The 14,943-nt window shown below is 33.7% G+C and overlaps 1 protein-coding gene across 2 annotated transcripts; it reads left to right on the forward strand.

Annotated features, from left to right (window-relative positions):
• Positions 1-824: 824 nt before the first annotated feature.
• LOC131046746 (protein DMR6-LIKE OXYGENASE 1-like) lies at positions 825-2,625 on the forward strand. 2 transcript variants are annotated; one of them, XM_059209938.1, is made up of 4 exons: positions 825-1,382; positions 1,455-1,702; positions 1,806-2,127; positions 2,178-2,625. In XM_059209938.1, the coding sequence occupies exons 1-4, from the start codon at positions 1,140-1,142 to the stop codon at positions 2,430-2,432; spliced, it is 1,068 nt and encodes a 355-aa protein (XP_059065921.1). In that variant the 5' UTR covers positions 825-1,139; the 3' UTR covers positions 2,433-2,625. The 2 variants fall into 2 exon arrangements, with proteins under 2 accessions (XP_059065921.1, XP_059065922.1); XM_059209939.1 differs by having other exon boundaries at positions 2,299-2,625.
• Positions 2,626-14,943: the final 12,318 nt, after the last annotated feature.

The following is a 14,943-nucleotide window of genomic DNA, read 5'->3' on the forward strand; positions in this document are numbered from 1 at the left end:
AGATCTAATTATTATGAGTCTTAGCTCTTGGTTATATAATATTGTGGGGGTGACTTGTATAGTGGCACTATAACCACACCTTACTAAATATATAAATTTCTAATGCTAAAACTTTATACTTTGATATTCTTTTAATACCGTGGTAAAGGCTTTATGTGATTGAAAGGTCTATCGACCTCTTAAAGATGAGATCCTGGATATAAAAATTATCAATTATGAATTTCATGTATTTGCATTGTGGTTCAAGGAAGTGTTGACAAATGAGCCACATCTGAATTGAAGATGGACTGTTCACAACAAGAACTAGTAGTTTATTGACAAAATATCTTACAACAGATAGGAGTTCCTAAATTCAATTCATAACTTGTCCATAATATAATTTACAAATTAAACATACGAACCAAAAATACAAAAATCTATAATATCACTTAATTTTGTTTAAACTTTCAACATCTCATTGATTAATAATATATATAGTAGATTTAATTTTTACCAAAACACCTTTTTTAATAGTTTTTTTTTTTAATGATTTCAATGCTGCTTTTATCCGTTTCAAACTAATTATACATACTTTCTTTCACTTATATTATTTGAAGTCTGTCTTTCTTTAAAAGAGAGAAATTTTTAAAAACTTATTAAACCCCTTGATAAATTTTACATAAATGTTCGTTCATTTATTTTGAATGACATTAAATACAGCTTTTCACAGTAGCAATTGCATACAAAGAAAGTACTATGGTAGCGTAAGAATATTGCTTTCAATGAAGATAAATGTTCTATGCAACCACATGTTTTGGGCCTGTCATTCTTATCTGCAACCACATGTCTGAGGTCTGCCATTACCATATATTTTTAATGGGCGTGTGAGGAGGATGAATTGTTTATGATAAACAATTATTTGTCCTATCAAGGAGCGACCCAAATAAACAATTATTTGTCCTGTCCTGCATGATAATGGACTTTTGCAAGTGTTTTCTTGAATGCAGACAAATGATTCCAGCTCTCTATGTCGAATCAAAGTTCTCTAGCTCTCACAATAATTGTTTGAGCCCACTAGATACCCTGAGTTAATCTAAGTATATCTGAACCCCAGAGCAATTGAAGCTATCTTCTTTTCGTTCCTTTCCCTCAAGTACAAGATGATATCCACAGCCCATGTTGGGTCCAATCTCAATGCTGTAGATAAACTCATGTCCAATGGACAGAATCATCTTCATGTTCAGGATAAGTATGTCTTTCCTCCGGGTGAACGTCCCGACATGTCCCAGGTCTGTCATTCTTATACATTTCCAGTCATAGACCTCAAAGATTTGGATGGGCCTCATAGAGTTAAGGTAGTGAATGAGATCAAGCGGGCATGCGAAGAGGGTGGCTTCTTCCAGGTAGACATCTAGATTTCTTTTGCTCTTTTTTCTTTATCTGGGTATCACCTAATTCCAATATGGATCATTCAGATCATTAACCACGGAGTGCCAGAAACTGTGATGAAAAGCATGATGGACATTGCCAAAGAGTTTTTTGAAATGCCTGTGGAAGACAGGGTTTGTCTCTATTCAGAGGATCCATTGCAGGTTGTCAGGGTTTCTACAAGTTTCAATGTCAACAAAGATATATTCTTTAACTGGAGGGACTCTTTAAGACACCCATGTCATCCGGTGGAGGAATTTATCAATTCATGGCCTCAAAAGTCTGCACTTTATAGGTAGTGACAAAAAACTTTAGAAAAGCATAAGAAAGTTTCTCACAGGAATTCACCAACGAGTCTGTGTGACTTATTTTTTCTCATTTCACTTTTTCTAAAACAGAGAGATTGCAGGGAAGTATGCCAAGGAGATACGAGTACTGGTTCTAAAACTTCTGGCTGCGATTTCTGAAGCTCTGGGACAAGATTCTGATTATTTGAATGAAAACTTTGGAAAGCCTAGCCTGGTACTGAGCATAAATTACTATCCTGCATGCCCAAATCTAGATCTTACCTTTGGCGTAGCACCTCATTCAGATCCACGTGGCATTACTTTTCTGATGCAAGGAGATGTGAGTGGCCTCCAAGAGCTGAAAGATGGGAAATGGGTTGCAGTAGAACCGATACCCAATGCCTTCGTGGTCAATTTGGGTGATCAACTTCAGGTTTTTTGGATGAACGAATTTTGAATTGTTTTTGTGTGAGTTTTTATTAGGTTATAAGCAATGGAAGATTCAAAAGCTCCGAGCACAGGGCTATAACCAATAAAACTACTGCACGTATATCTATTCCCTCCTTCTATGGGCCTTCATTTGATACGTTCATTGCTCCTGCAGCATCCATGGTGGATGAGGAGCATCCGGCTCTATACAGAGGATATAAATTTGAAGAATACATGAGGGCATTCTTTAGCCAAGGTTTGAAGAGCAAGAGCATTTTGGATCACTACAAGATCGAAATCAGCCCATGATTGGAAAGTGTAGTATATAATTGCTGTTGTTGGAACATACATATGCTGGTATGGACAGTGGACACTATCTTGTATAGCAATACTCTATCTGGGAAATAAGGTGGAAAGAGATTAACCTATTCCGCTACTTTTAAAATTTGACCGGTGGTAAGAACAGCTCTTATTTGATAGTTTAAGTAGACAATTTCAAATTTTTTGATTAGTTTTCTGATTTAAATTTCATATCTTTAGAGAAAATATCATGTTATGAGAAAATAATATTGAGAATTAAAATTGTATTGGAAAATATAAGGGAGATGGTAGTTCAGTAATGGGAGGTTCTAGTTTTGATCCGTAATTTATACATAAAAAGTTTAATATGATATCAGAGTCGGATGAATAGAGCTCCGTTCAAAGAAGATGGACTCTTCTTAAAGAGAGTTGGTGGCTCATAAATTCGATTCTTAAAAATTTAACAAATTAAATATACAAAATCTAAAGAATTTGCACCCTCCAACATTTTTCTTAATAGCTCTAAGGATGGTTTCAATATTCTTTTGTCTGTTTTACATTTTTGTTCTTTCATTATTTCAGGTCTTTCTACGGAAGAGATAATTTTTTAGCTCATTAAGTCTAATTTAAATAAAGTTGTGAAAGTTTAAACCTCTTGAATGTCATAGAGATTGAATTGCAATTTTTAAGAAGCATCATCTTCCATACAACACAGCTGTAAACTTCAGTAAGATGAACGGATCAAATGTCCAATAACAATTAATCTATTTTCTGTAAAATATCTCATCAATCCCCACTTTCATTATAAAATGTTCATTAATTTAATTTAAAATTAAATATTACTTAAATAAAGAGATTTATAACAAGTTTATCAGTCCAGCTATAACCAGGAGGATATCTAATACAGCTTCTCAGAGTAGCAATTGCGTAGAAAGTGCTGTGATAGTGTAATAAATATTGCTTTCAATGAAAAATCTTATTGAATTGTTTATGTCAAATGAAAGGTCTATAGCTCTCTCGAATTGTATTCTATGCAACTACATGTCTGAGGTCTGACATTCCTGCATATTTCCAGTGTGCATGTGATGAGGATAAATTCTTTATGATAAAGAATTGTTTGTCTTGTTATTTTGGGATGTTTTCTCCTTTTCGAGGAGGTTTTTGTTGGTTCTTTTTGGTGGGAGACGGAGAGGCTGAATAAGGTGTTTTCATTGGAGAAAAGGCTACATAATTTTTTGGTGCCTTTAATATGTATGAATTATCTTTTGGCTTTGCAGCTGCTTCAGGAAAGTTGTCTTTATGTATTCAGAACATAGTTATCATGGATTCTTATTCTATATACTGTTTTTTATTAGAAAGATTAGTAGTTTGTTGAATTTTAGTAGCTGTGTGCTACGAGATGCGTACACAGGCGCAGAGCATGAGTTTTGGAGAATTGTTTGCAGAGAACAGAGGTTTAATCTGCATCATTTTGTCCAAACATTTTTATTAATAGTTCTATGGATGGTTTCAATGTTCTTTTATCTGTTTCAAAGGAGTTTGTGAAAGTTTTTGTTTGGATAATTTTTTAGTTCATCAAAGTATTTAAAAATACTATTGAAGTCCTTTTTAAATTTTTGAGAAGCATCATCTTCCATCCAAAACAACTGTAAACTCCAGTCAGATCAACGGATCCAATGTCCAAAAACAATTGTATATTTTTTGAAACATGTTTCATCAATCCCCACTTTCTCATATTGAATTGTTTATGTCAAATGAAAGGTCTATAGCTCTCTTGAATTGTATTCTATGAAACCAGATGTCTGGGGTCTCTCATTCTTATATGCAACCTCATCCCCGAGGTCTGCTGCCATTCCTACATATTTCCAGTGGGCATGTGAGGAGGATGAATTCTTAATGATAAACAACTACTTGTCCTATTATTTGCCCCCTTTATCTGGTTATTACCTAAATTCAATATGGATCACTCAGATTATAAACCAGATAGTGCCGGAATTTGTGATGAAAACATGATGGACACTACCAGAGACATTTTTAAAGATTAGGGCAGAGAACCCCAAGGCAGGATGTCACCAGCGACAATTTCCTTGACATATTTTTAGCCGATAGGCTATCCCCTGTGGGGATGCCCTGCCACCGGAAAATTGTCTCACGCCGTGAAACCATTATTTTCCGTTACCGATAGTTTTTGCCGCCGTTGGAGAGTTTCACGCCATTGTTGATGAAGGAAAGCTTTCTTCGCTGGTTTGGGCAACTACCGTGCGTATGTTTGGCAAAGACCCACCTCCGTGTAAACATAATCTAAACATCGATTCAAAGATATCCATAAAATCAAATCTTACAGAGAAGAGAACTTCTTGTTCGTTGATCAAATTTTGTATAATAACCAGTTGCACAAATACAGAACCAGGAAAAGAAGAAATTGATGCATCCAATCTTCAGTACAAAATAATAATCACCCTCTGCATATAACACGGGCCACAACCAATAATGAAACCTGAAACCAATAACAAATATATAGACAATGGAGTGGATGAGTTGCTGCCTTTGATTACTAATGCTTTTCACTTCATTTCAACGACTCCTTCATGAGCAAGAGTCGCTGATTTTCTAATTGCATTTCTACGTCTGGATAAGCAGGGTATCCTGTTGTTTCTGTGAAGACTTTATCTTCTTGATCAATTTTTTCCTCTCTGATTTGCACACTCTTACCCCTATAAATACAGTATATCACCATCACCATCTGAGCCGTACCCAATGGCAGTCCTACAAAATTTGGGGCCTGCAGTGAAAACAATCTAATCAAAATAAGCTTCTTGAAACTCAGATACTCATTCAATATTTCTCATGGTTATAAAAATTCCAATACCCACCATGATCATTGAGCAATAAAACCATATGCGAGCCACAAAAGACTGGCGGCGAAGATGAAGAAGGACAAGTTAAAAGCATGAACACCACGGTCTTGGTTTGAATCACCAGTTTCTGCAAGAAGTAACCGTCATTTTTCTGGTCAAAATCTTTTTCTAAATCATTGTACGTTAGACTCGGAAAACAGGTGCCCAATACCCTCTATCAACTTGAAGAAGATGACAGCTATGTCTATGCCCAAATTGTAAAGATTAGAATGAGTAGAGAAAACGATAACAAAAACAGAAAAAGTAATAATAAGAGACAACATGCAATTTATCGTGGTTCGGCAAATTTGCCTACATCCACACTCAAGGCAGGGAATCACTTCATTAATCAACTCAAATACATGGGCTGCACACACCCATTATTTAATCATATTTAAATATGAAATGAACAGTTGGGAGAACGCGAAGGGTCATGTGCCGTTGGACTTCACATTCCCAACAATCTCCCCCGTGAAGGCCAACTGGCACAACCATGCACTGGCATCCCTGCTTCCATTTTCGAAATTCACATTAAAACCAGCCTGCTAGATTTTAGCTTCGTGAACTCTTGTCCACATACGCTTCGAATTAGCCTTTTCCAAATCAAAGCAGAGTTAAAAACTCTATCAGGCACAAACTCACCCATTATGCCAAAAACCAAAACACCACTTTGTCCCAGTTTAAAATACATTTCTTCATCACCATCACCTAAACTCCCCCGTAACAAAATATCTACCGATTCACAATTACTGGATTCTAATATCCAAACATAAAACTCAGACCTTACAAGGAACAAAACAATGGCATTATTTTCATCATCAAACAACTCCATCAGATTGTTATCACGAGTTCGAGTTCTCTCACCCTCAGGTTGTTCATTATCGACGTTGGCACTATCATCCACATCCATCCAATCAGGTTGGTGAATGTCAACGCATTCTGGTCGAGATAAAACATCTCCTCCTCCATTAGAATAAGCATTAACAAATTCAATAACATTTTCATTCACTCTATGTGACGCTTGAAACCGCTTGGAGCGATGCTCGTTGTCCTCTGCTCCTGTCAATGGTCGCTTTCGCTTCAAACCAGAAAAGTGACTTTTATCATTTACTATGTCATCTAAATCCATAGGCTCATAGGCTTCTATGAAATTATCTGCACAAAGGTTGTCATCATTATGGGAGTGCCTCTTTATTTTCGCCAAGGCCATGCCATCTGCAAAGCTCTCCGAAGCCAAAGTTTCTCCCAGGCCTCCTTGCCCTGCTACCTCACTCTAATCTACACACTCCTCATCTTGGGAGTCAACAGCAGATTCAGCTTGGGTCTCCAATGGCATACACTCTTCCTCCTGCAATCTCTTGAGTTCATCCTCTTCAACAACAACTACTTTTTCAACATCTTTCAGCTTAGAAATTCCAGCGTCTATACAGGGACTATCATGGCATTCAACCTTCACCACACGAATGCCAACAACTTCCCGACCATTAACGATTTGGCCAATAAGTGCCAAGGCTGGCTCAAGGGGAGAGCAAATAAGAATCCCAACATCCTTTTCTTTCGCTGGATTATCCTCTTCAACTGAGTTCCTCTCTTTCTTCCAACCATCCCACCAATGTACGCGGCACTTGAAACATAGTTTTACATGGAACGTAAAACTGCCATAGAAGTTATAAATTTTACCTACTCCTTCTTCCTCCATCTTTGCTCAAGCCAACATGGCTCTGATACCAATTGTAAAGATTAGAATGAGCAGAGAAAACGATAACAAAAACAAAAAAAGTAATAATAAGAGACAACACACAATTTATCATGGCTCCACAAATTTGCCTACATCCACACTCAAGGCAGGGAATCACTTCATTAATCAACTCAAATACATGGGCTACACACAACCATTATATAATCATATTCAGATATGAAATGAACAGTTGGGAGAACGCGAAGGGTCATGTGACCGTTGGACTTCACATTTCCAACACAAATCGCTTTAGCTCGTGCTTCTCTTTCCCTACTTCAGTTTTTCTTCTCAAAATGCTTGAAATCTCAATCTCTTTGTGATTTGTTGTGCCAAACGAGTCATCGGGAACCACCAAATTCTTTACAATTTAGGGGAAAATGTGTTCTCCTCTCCTTCACTCGACAACACCATATGAATCTTGTGCATTTGAAAATTTGTGTTCCAATAAGCGAAAGGACAGACAACCTTTGGCAGTGGAAGCCACACCTTGGCTTTCTTTACTAGGTGGAAGATAGGGTTTTATACAAAAATTTGCTTCTTTGAAGTTTAGAGGCTTAGATCTAGAAAAGTTAATGCTTTATAATTACTATAGGTTTGTTGGCCAATTCAAAACTTTGGCAATACAAATGTTGGGTTTTACACGTACAACATTCTATTTATTTTTGCAATGCAGAATCTTGATTTTTCTAACCATTTTAATTATTAGCTATCTTATGTAGAAGTGGATTCTAATTGTTGTGATATTAGTTGTTGATTTAATATCTATATTTATACTTATTTTTTATTAAAGAAACAATGTTAACTAGGGCGCCAACCCTTAAACATAGTCATAGACTATCAAAAACTAAAAGCCCGCAGGCAGTACAACACAAAAGTATATGGGAGCAAGCCCCAAACAAACAACTATCTATACTTGTTGATTAGTCCTTTGTTTTTTAAACATTGCACCAATAATTGTGACTTTAAAATTACTATTGCTATGATGACTACCCATAATTGAATGAAATGTACCCTTAGTTATAAAAAAATAACCAATCATGTGATGCCACATTAGCTGCACAAGTATTGGGACTTTTTTTGCAAGACTACAAATCCTATTACTTTTACATGGACCAAAGTCTAATTTAGCTTCACTATTTGGATGAAATGACCTCATGCAAGGACCCTTACAACTAGATCAAACAAAAATAGAATATCATGTGAATATTGATTACAAAGACATCGATATCATGAATTTGCTAGTCATGATGTAATACCTCTCTAACCCTCATACGAAGAAGTAGGTACTATGACACTGAACCTACACTTAGATGCAAATGATGTAAGTATTGAAATGGTAATCAATGTAGATAAAAATATCTATTAGATCTATTGGTCGCTATGATGATGAGGTTTCTACTAATATAGTTGATTAATGAAGGTAGCGTGGATATGTTCTATGGATGTTGGATGGAAAGGGATGATATTGCATCATCTAAAAAGATGAGAATGCATGTATTATGTTTGGTTGATTATATATGTAGCATCAAGTAAAAGATAGTAGCAGCTCAAGTAAAATAAGAGCTACAAAAAAAGAAGTAGCAACTCAAATTTAAAATAAGAGCTATAAAAAAGAATACAAGAGGAATGATCAACAAATTTTATGGGTCTTTGTAGTTTTGAACTTTTTGGGTTCTCCTTATCTTTATGAATGGATTCCAAGGTATATAGTCAACATATTATGATTTTCAAATATAAATCGAAAGAAGAATTAAGCAGTATTCCAACTTACAACATATTTTATTAGTTGGGGAAGGGGCCTTTTCATTTTCTTTAGCTTTGGCCAATGCATTTGGTTGCAATGTGGTTACCACCTCTCTTGAGAGCAAAGGTCTAAAATCTTTTCCCAAAGTTTTCTTTCTATTGCCTATATTTCTTAAAGTATCACCACATACACAATAATCTTTCTTTTGTTCTAAAATAGTATTATGATTGTGTACTTATATGTTTCCCAATAACACAGAGAAGATCATAAGTCCATATGAGGTAGGGAAAAATAACCTTCATAATTTGAAGAAACTACCAACAATTTCTTACATCTCTGGAAAAAAAATGTTGACATGGTTTGAATTTGTATAATTTTATCTTACATTTGTAATCATATAGCTTACTCTGATGATTGAAACAAAGGGGTTGCAAGGGAGTACTCTGATGATGCAACACGACACACCCTTCCAAGTTCTACCTCACAGAGCTTAAATGAAACACAAAACAATAAAATAGAGACACGCTATGTTTTTAATTCAACATCAATTTCGCCAATAAGAAATTGGAGAGAATAGCAGGATTTTTCAAGATGTTCAGTTGATGGTTCAACATTTGTGATGGAAAATTCACCATTCTCTTGGTGAGACTGTCTCGGCTAAGTGTGATTTGACTGATAGTGTTGACCTTGGTGATGTTATTTTCTGTAACGTCTTAATCTTCCTCTTCATGGAGGTTCTCTTCAGGTGGTTGGACAAGTCATGCAAAATAGATGCAGACAGTGAGGGGTGTTGGGGCCCTCCTCCCCTGAGAGTTCTGAAAATCAGCACTGGTGGTTCTTTTCAAGGAAATCCTGGTCCTGCTAGGATTAGTGGGGTGGCGCGTGATAGTTTTGGTACTGTTCAGTTTATCTTTTCTATTTATAAGGTTTAGCATACAACAATTTAATGGAGGCTCTTGCCATTTTATATGGTGAGGAGCATTGTTGTGAACTAGGGTAGAGAAGGACCATTTGTGAGTCTAATTCTCAGGTGGTGGTGATTTTGTTGAATAAGCAACGATTAGAAGATGTTAGTTGACATTTGGTTTTGATTATTAATCAGATTTTTCAACTATGTGTTTCCTTAGAATTTGTTTTTTTCTATGCTTCTGATCATATGTAGAATTGGAACATTACAGATAGAAGACAATTACTCCAGGATTCGTCTCTTAAGTTAGACCAATTAGTAGAGAACAACAGGGTTGTGTAATGCTCTTGCTTTGCATTTTTTCTTGTGATTGAATAAATTTTTACCCCTTTTTAATTAAGAAAATAACTTTACTCCTTTAAAAAAAAAACTCAATTATTCTGAAACAAATTACAGACATTAGTGACCTTTTATCGGCCTCTCTTGAAGCAAAACATTACAATATTTTTTTAACAAGTTCTCCAACCTCTCACTTTTTTTTTCCTCTGTATCCAACTCCTCCCTTTCAATATACTCTCAGGGCCTTTTTTGCACCCATGTTCTCTGCATTCAATTCACATTCTTTTTCCACGGGCGTCAATTCTTTTCCTCCATGAGCATTCCTCACACTTTCCCCTTCATGCTTTATGCTAAATCGCGTCTCCAATTCTTCTTTCACCAAAATCTTTTATTTGTTTTTTTTTTCCATGTTTTAACCTGTCTTCTTCTCCCTGATTGCACCTCACAGAGGGGTTGAATCAATCCATGTATATTTTTATTCTGGTCATTTAATTTTACACCAGTTCGCCCGTTCAGAACCTATACAGATGAGACGTAACAATTATCCTTCAAATCATGTGTCAACTACGATGTATAGGGAAAATGTTGCTTCACAGTAATACAATCTAAGGCCACCACCACCGTCAGATTATCATTTGTAGCGCATTGCACACCACACTGTGGCGTTACAATTTGCATGTCAAGAAGGTGGAATGGTGTTGGCAGGGTACTGGAGAAGTGGGCAATACAGTTTGATAAAAAGGGTAAAATTTATTCAAAGAAGAAGAAATTAAAAGTAAGGGCATCAAACCGTCCTATCAAGATCTACTAAGTGATCTAACTGAAGAGACAAATCCATGGGTAACTGACCCTTATCCACAACATTTCAGTTATGCATGTGATCAGAAGCCCATTTGACCAGACAGTCCGCAACACCATTCCACTCCCTAGAAATATATGAAAAAGTAACAGAATCCAAAAAAGCACTCAAATGAAGAATCGGTTAAATTCCATATTTCTGATTTCAAAATTTTCATCGAAAAATGCATTTGCAATTAACTGTGAAAGCAACTTAATGACTACCATGTTTGTGATTGATGGATTGGTCCAATTGCACTTAATTTGTTTCAATGGTACAATAATTAAAATGTACCTTTGTTTATTTCTGATTAAATATTTTGGTGCAACAAAGTCGGTAGACTTGTTTGTTCAATTAAGTTTTACGCTTTGAATTTTTTTCTGGTTTGTTTTAATTTTATGAAATTTTTGTATAAACTATTATACTTATATTTTTTAAAAATTATGTAAAACTCATCATATCAAATCTCAAAGTATCTAATATTCATAAATATAAATAAATCATCGTATATTTTATGTGATAAATGAGTTACAACAGTCAAAATATTCACTATAAATATGTTATTAGAGGCATTATGTAAGAAGGTGAAAACAAATCAGCACATCTTTATAAATCACAATATTGATAGAAGAAAATGTATTTACATATAGCATTTGCAAATAGAAACCTCACATAATATCTCACAATTCATAAATATGAATAAATCACTTTACCTTTTTTTATAAACCAGAGCTATTTAAGAAAATACTTGCAATAATCAAAAGATTCACTATAAATATGTTATTAAAGACATCATGCAAGAAAATGAAAATAGTTCAACTCGAACATTATTAATCACCATATTGATGGAAGAGAATATATTTACATATAACATTGTCAAATCAAAACCTCAAATAATATCCCACATAAATCCTACCAAAGAAATATTTAAATTTAAAAAAAAAACTAAAAATTATAAAGAAACGTGATATGAAACTTAATACATAATAAAATATTAAATCATAAAAAGAAATGTTTTGTGAACCCTAAAAATAAAAAATTAGAGAAACTTAAAAATACTAAATCATAAGAAAGGACCAAGAGTTGTAGCTTAATTTTGAGCTTGTTCAATATGAAAAAAAATATATTTAACATCCATATTCAGCTATAGCTTTCAACTTCACACCATTTCAAATCTAAGGACAAAAATGCATGTGCAATAAAAACCATAATAAGTCACACTGAATTTTGAAATTTGCATATGCAAATACTACAATTTCATGTTATTTAATGAAAATTATGAAATATTTTATAAACAAAATTTCAATTTTAAAGTAACTAAAGCACTAAAGAGGAATAAAGAGCATATGAAATCCTATTAAAACTATATCCAAATTCTAGATGAAATAGGACTAGTTAATACAAATGTATTCATTCCATAATGAGCCTACATTTTCTTCCATAATGCGATCACTCATGGCAGCCTCTATCCTCCGTGGATTTCATTCTCAATAATGAAGGACCTATTCAAAGACAAGAAAGCAATTTATCATCAAATTATTTCATCTAGTGTAGCTGTCAAGCATATCAAGAGTTGATAAATAATAGAAAATAATATGTTGGCTGAGGCAAGGAGGTCTTCAATTTTTGCTCTTAGTAGTATCATTTATTGTTTTCTGTAATTTCTAACTCATAAACTTTCACTCTAAATAAAACATGGCTAAGGTAACCATTTTTACCATGTCTTTTCCTATGCTCAAATATGCCCATTATCATCATCTTCTTCTTCTTCTTGCACTCTTTTAGCCAAAATGGGCAGCCTGAGACTCCACAAAGGGTACACATTCAATCAAAGAAGCAACAAATCTCACCATTCACAGAGTATATTGATCCCATTGTAGATTGCCTCTTGGCGAAATAAATTTGCTAAATGTACTGAAAGACTTTTGTAGATAGTAAACAAGGAAATATATACTGTTATATTATTGCTATTGCATTTTATTTTTTTCCTATTTATTCTACTCATGATAATGTTGTGATCTGTGATTGTTGTAGCTTATCTACCACCACACCTGAGTCATATTCTCTCTATGTTGTAGTATGCATCAATTTGTGCATCTATTATTCACACCTCTGCATTTTCACTTCTTTTTTATAAACTTTTCATTGTATATTTTTTTATTATTAAGAAGCAAAATCATCCAAGTGTGTCGAAGAAAGGAAAAAAAAAAAATCATTATTAAAAATATATCCTACCCGTAATTTATGAATTGTTGTTTGATACTACATGCAAGTACAATGTTGCCTAAATTTAGTTATTTCTAGCAAAGAGCAAACACCATTACTATATATCATTGCAACGATTAATCTTGGAGCTATTGCAAAAATTATAAAGGAATAAACGTTCATATTTATATTGTATTTGTATGTTGTTTCGTACTCTCATTTGCTCTAACTAAGGTGTTTATTTGATTTGGATTGAGTTCTTTGTGTTTATTTTCATCTTGCTCAAGATCTACCATTTATCTATAATTTCTTAGTATCCTAGATTAGTTTATTTTATTTTATTGAAGTAATTTATATTATTTACAAATAAATTTTACAGTAATAGTATATCCTTTTCCAAGAATAAATATTTTTCAATAGTAAAATAACAATTGACATTCATACTTGAACAAGCAACCATTAAATAAGATTAGGAACTCAAAACAATTCAAAGAAAACATAAAAAGTAATAATTGATTTTTACACTTGTTTAGACAATTCAATCATCATGGTCACATGCAATAGAAAAATTCGTTGAAATGAATAAAATCAATAGTCATCAAATAATCACTTGATAGTCAATTCACATTCTTTTATTTGCTTAGAAACACACAAAAACCTAGGATAAATTTCCATTTATTGCATTTACCAATTCATTAAATAACACTTATGTAAATTGTAGCCATTTATTTTATTAGCATTAAAATTGTTTAATATGCAAAGACAAGTCAAGATGCAACGTTTGGGTCCTTACATTCTCAAACTATAAAGCTCTAAACATAGATTCAAACCAAATAGTAAAAATTAAGTGTACATAATCAATGGGTTAGAAATAAAATGGTCAAGGAATCAAAACACAAATCAAGTTTGAAGTGAATGGTCCAAGCAACTTTCCACTCATCTCTTCTATCTCTTACACCTAGAATACGAACTTCATGTGTCCTAGGGTTAGTAAAGATTGGGTAAAATCTACTTTAAGAAAGCTAAGAGAAAACTAATCAACTCTCAAAATCATCGATCAAGAACAAATCCAAGAACAAGATCAAGTTCTACAATAGATGTAGGAAGAAAATAAAAAATAATGAGCCTTAGAAATATCTCTCCTAGAAGAGACATTCTAGATAGAAAATGCCACTTAAACACTTAATAATGCTCAATAAGAGCTCGATACAAAATATGTAAAGAACACAAACATCCATTCATGGATTACCATTACCATAACTCTCTTAAGGTTCAATAGACCACATCTCCATAATAAGGGAAAACATAGGGCTCATCTAAGACTCAATTGAGTGTATTAGTGGCTATCATACACATTAGTCCAAAGTGTTGGGAAATTGCTAGAAATTTTTGGAAATCTGTAATCCAATAAAATATTGATGAGATTCAATGCTTAGATTATACCCAATGAAAAATATGTGATTGTATGCAAATTTGAAAATTAAGTTGTCTTAATATTCAAAACCATTTAGATATTCATCTTCTTTGTTATGTCGAATACCACCATTTTAACATGCTTAATAAACGCATCCCAGATAAACATAATACATCACATAAATGAAAATTATTTCACCATAAGATAGCAACAATAACAAAGTATAAATCAACAACACAAGAAGAACATCTCACAACATCTTAATATTGAAAACTATTTAGATATTTGAATCTTCTTTGTTATGTTGAATACCACCATTTTAACATGCTTAATAAACACATCCTAGATAAACATAAAAGATATATTAGATAAACATAATACATCATATAAATGAATATTATTTCACCATAAGATAGCAGTAATAACAAAGTATAAATC

Source organism: Cryptomeria japonica, chromosome 8, assembly GCF_030272615.1.
Source record: "Cryptomeria japonica chromosome 8, Sugi_1.0, whole genome shotgun sequence".
Classification (NCBI taxonomy): Eukaryota; Viridiplantae; Streptophyta; class Pinopsida; order Cupressales; family Cupressaceae; genus Cryptomeria; species Cryptomeria japonica.

What these genes read in the sequence shown, in the direction of transcription:
- LOC131046746 (XM_059209938.1), top strand. Translation starts at nt 1,140, where the DNA reads ATGATATCCACAGCCCATGTTGGGTCCAATCTCAATGCTGTAGATAAA. An exon ending in AAGAGGGTGGCTTCTTCCAG is followed by an intron (nt 1,383 to 1,454) that starts GTAGACATCTAG and finishes TGGATCATTCAG; the next exon opens with ATCATTAACCACGGAGTGCC. An exon ending in CAAAAGTCTGCACTTTATAG is followed by an intron (nt 1,703 to 1,805) that starts GTAGTGACAAAA and finishes TTTCTAAAACAG; the next exon opens with AGAGATTGCAGGGAAGTATG.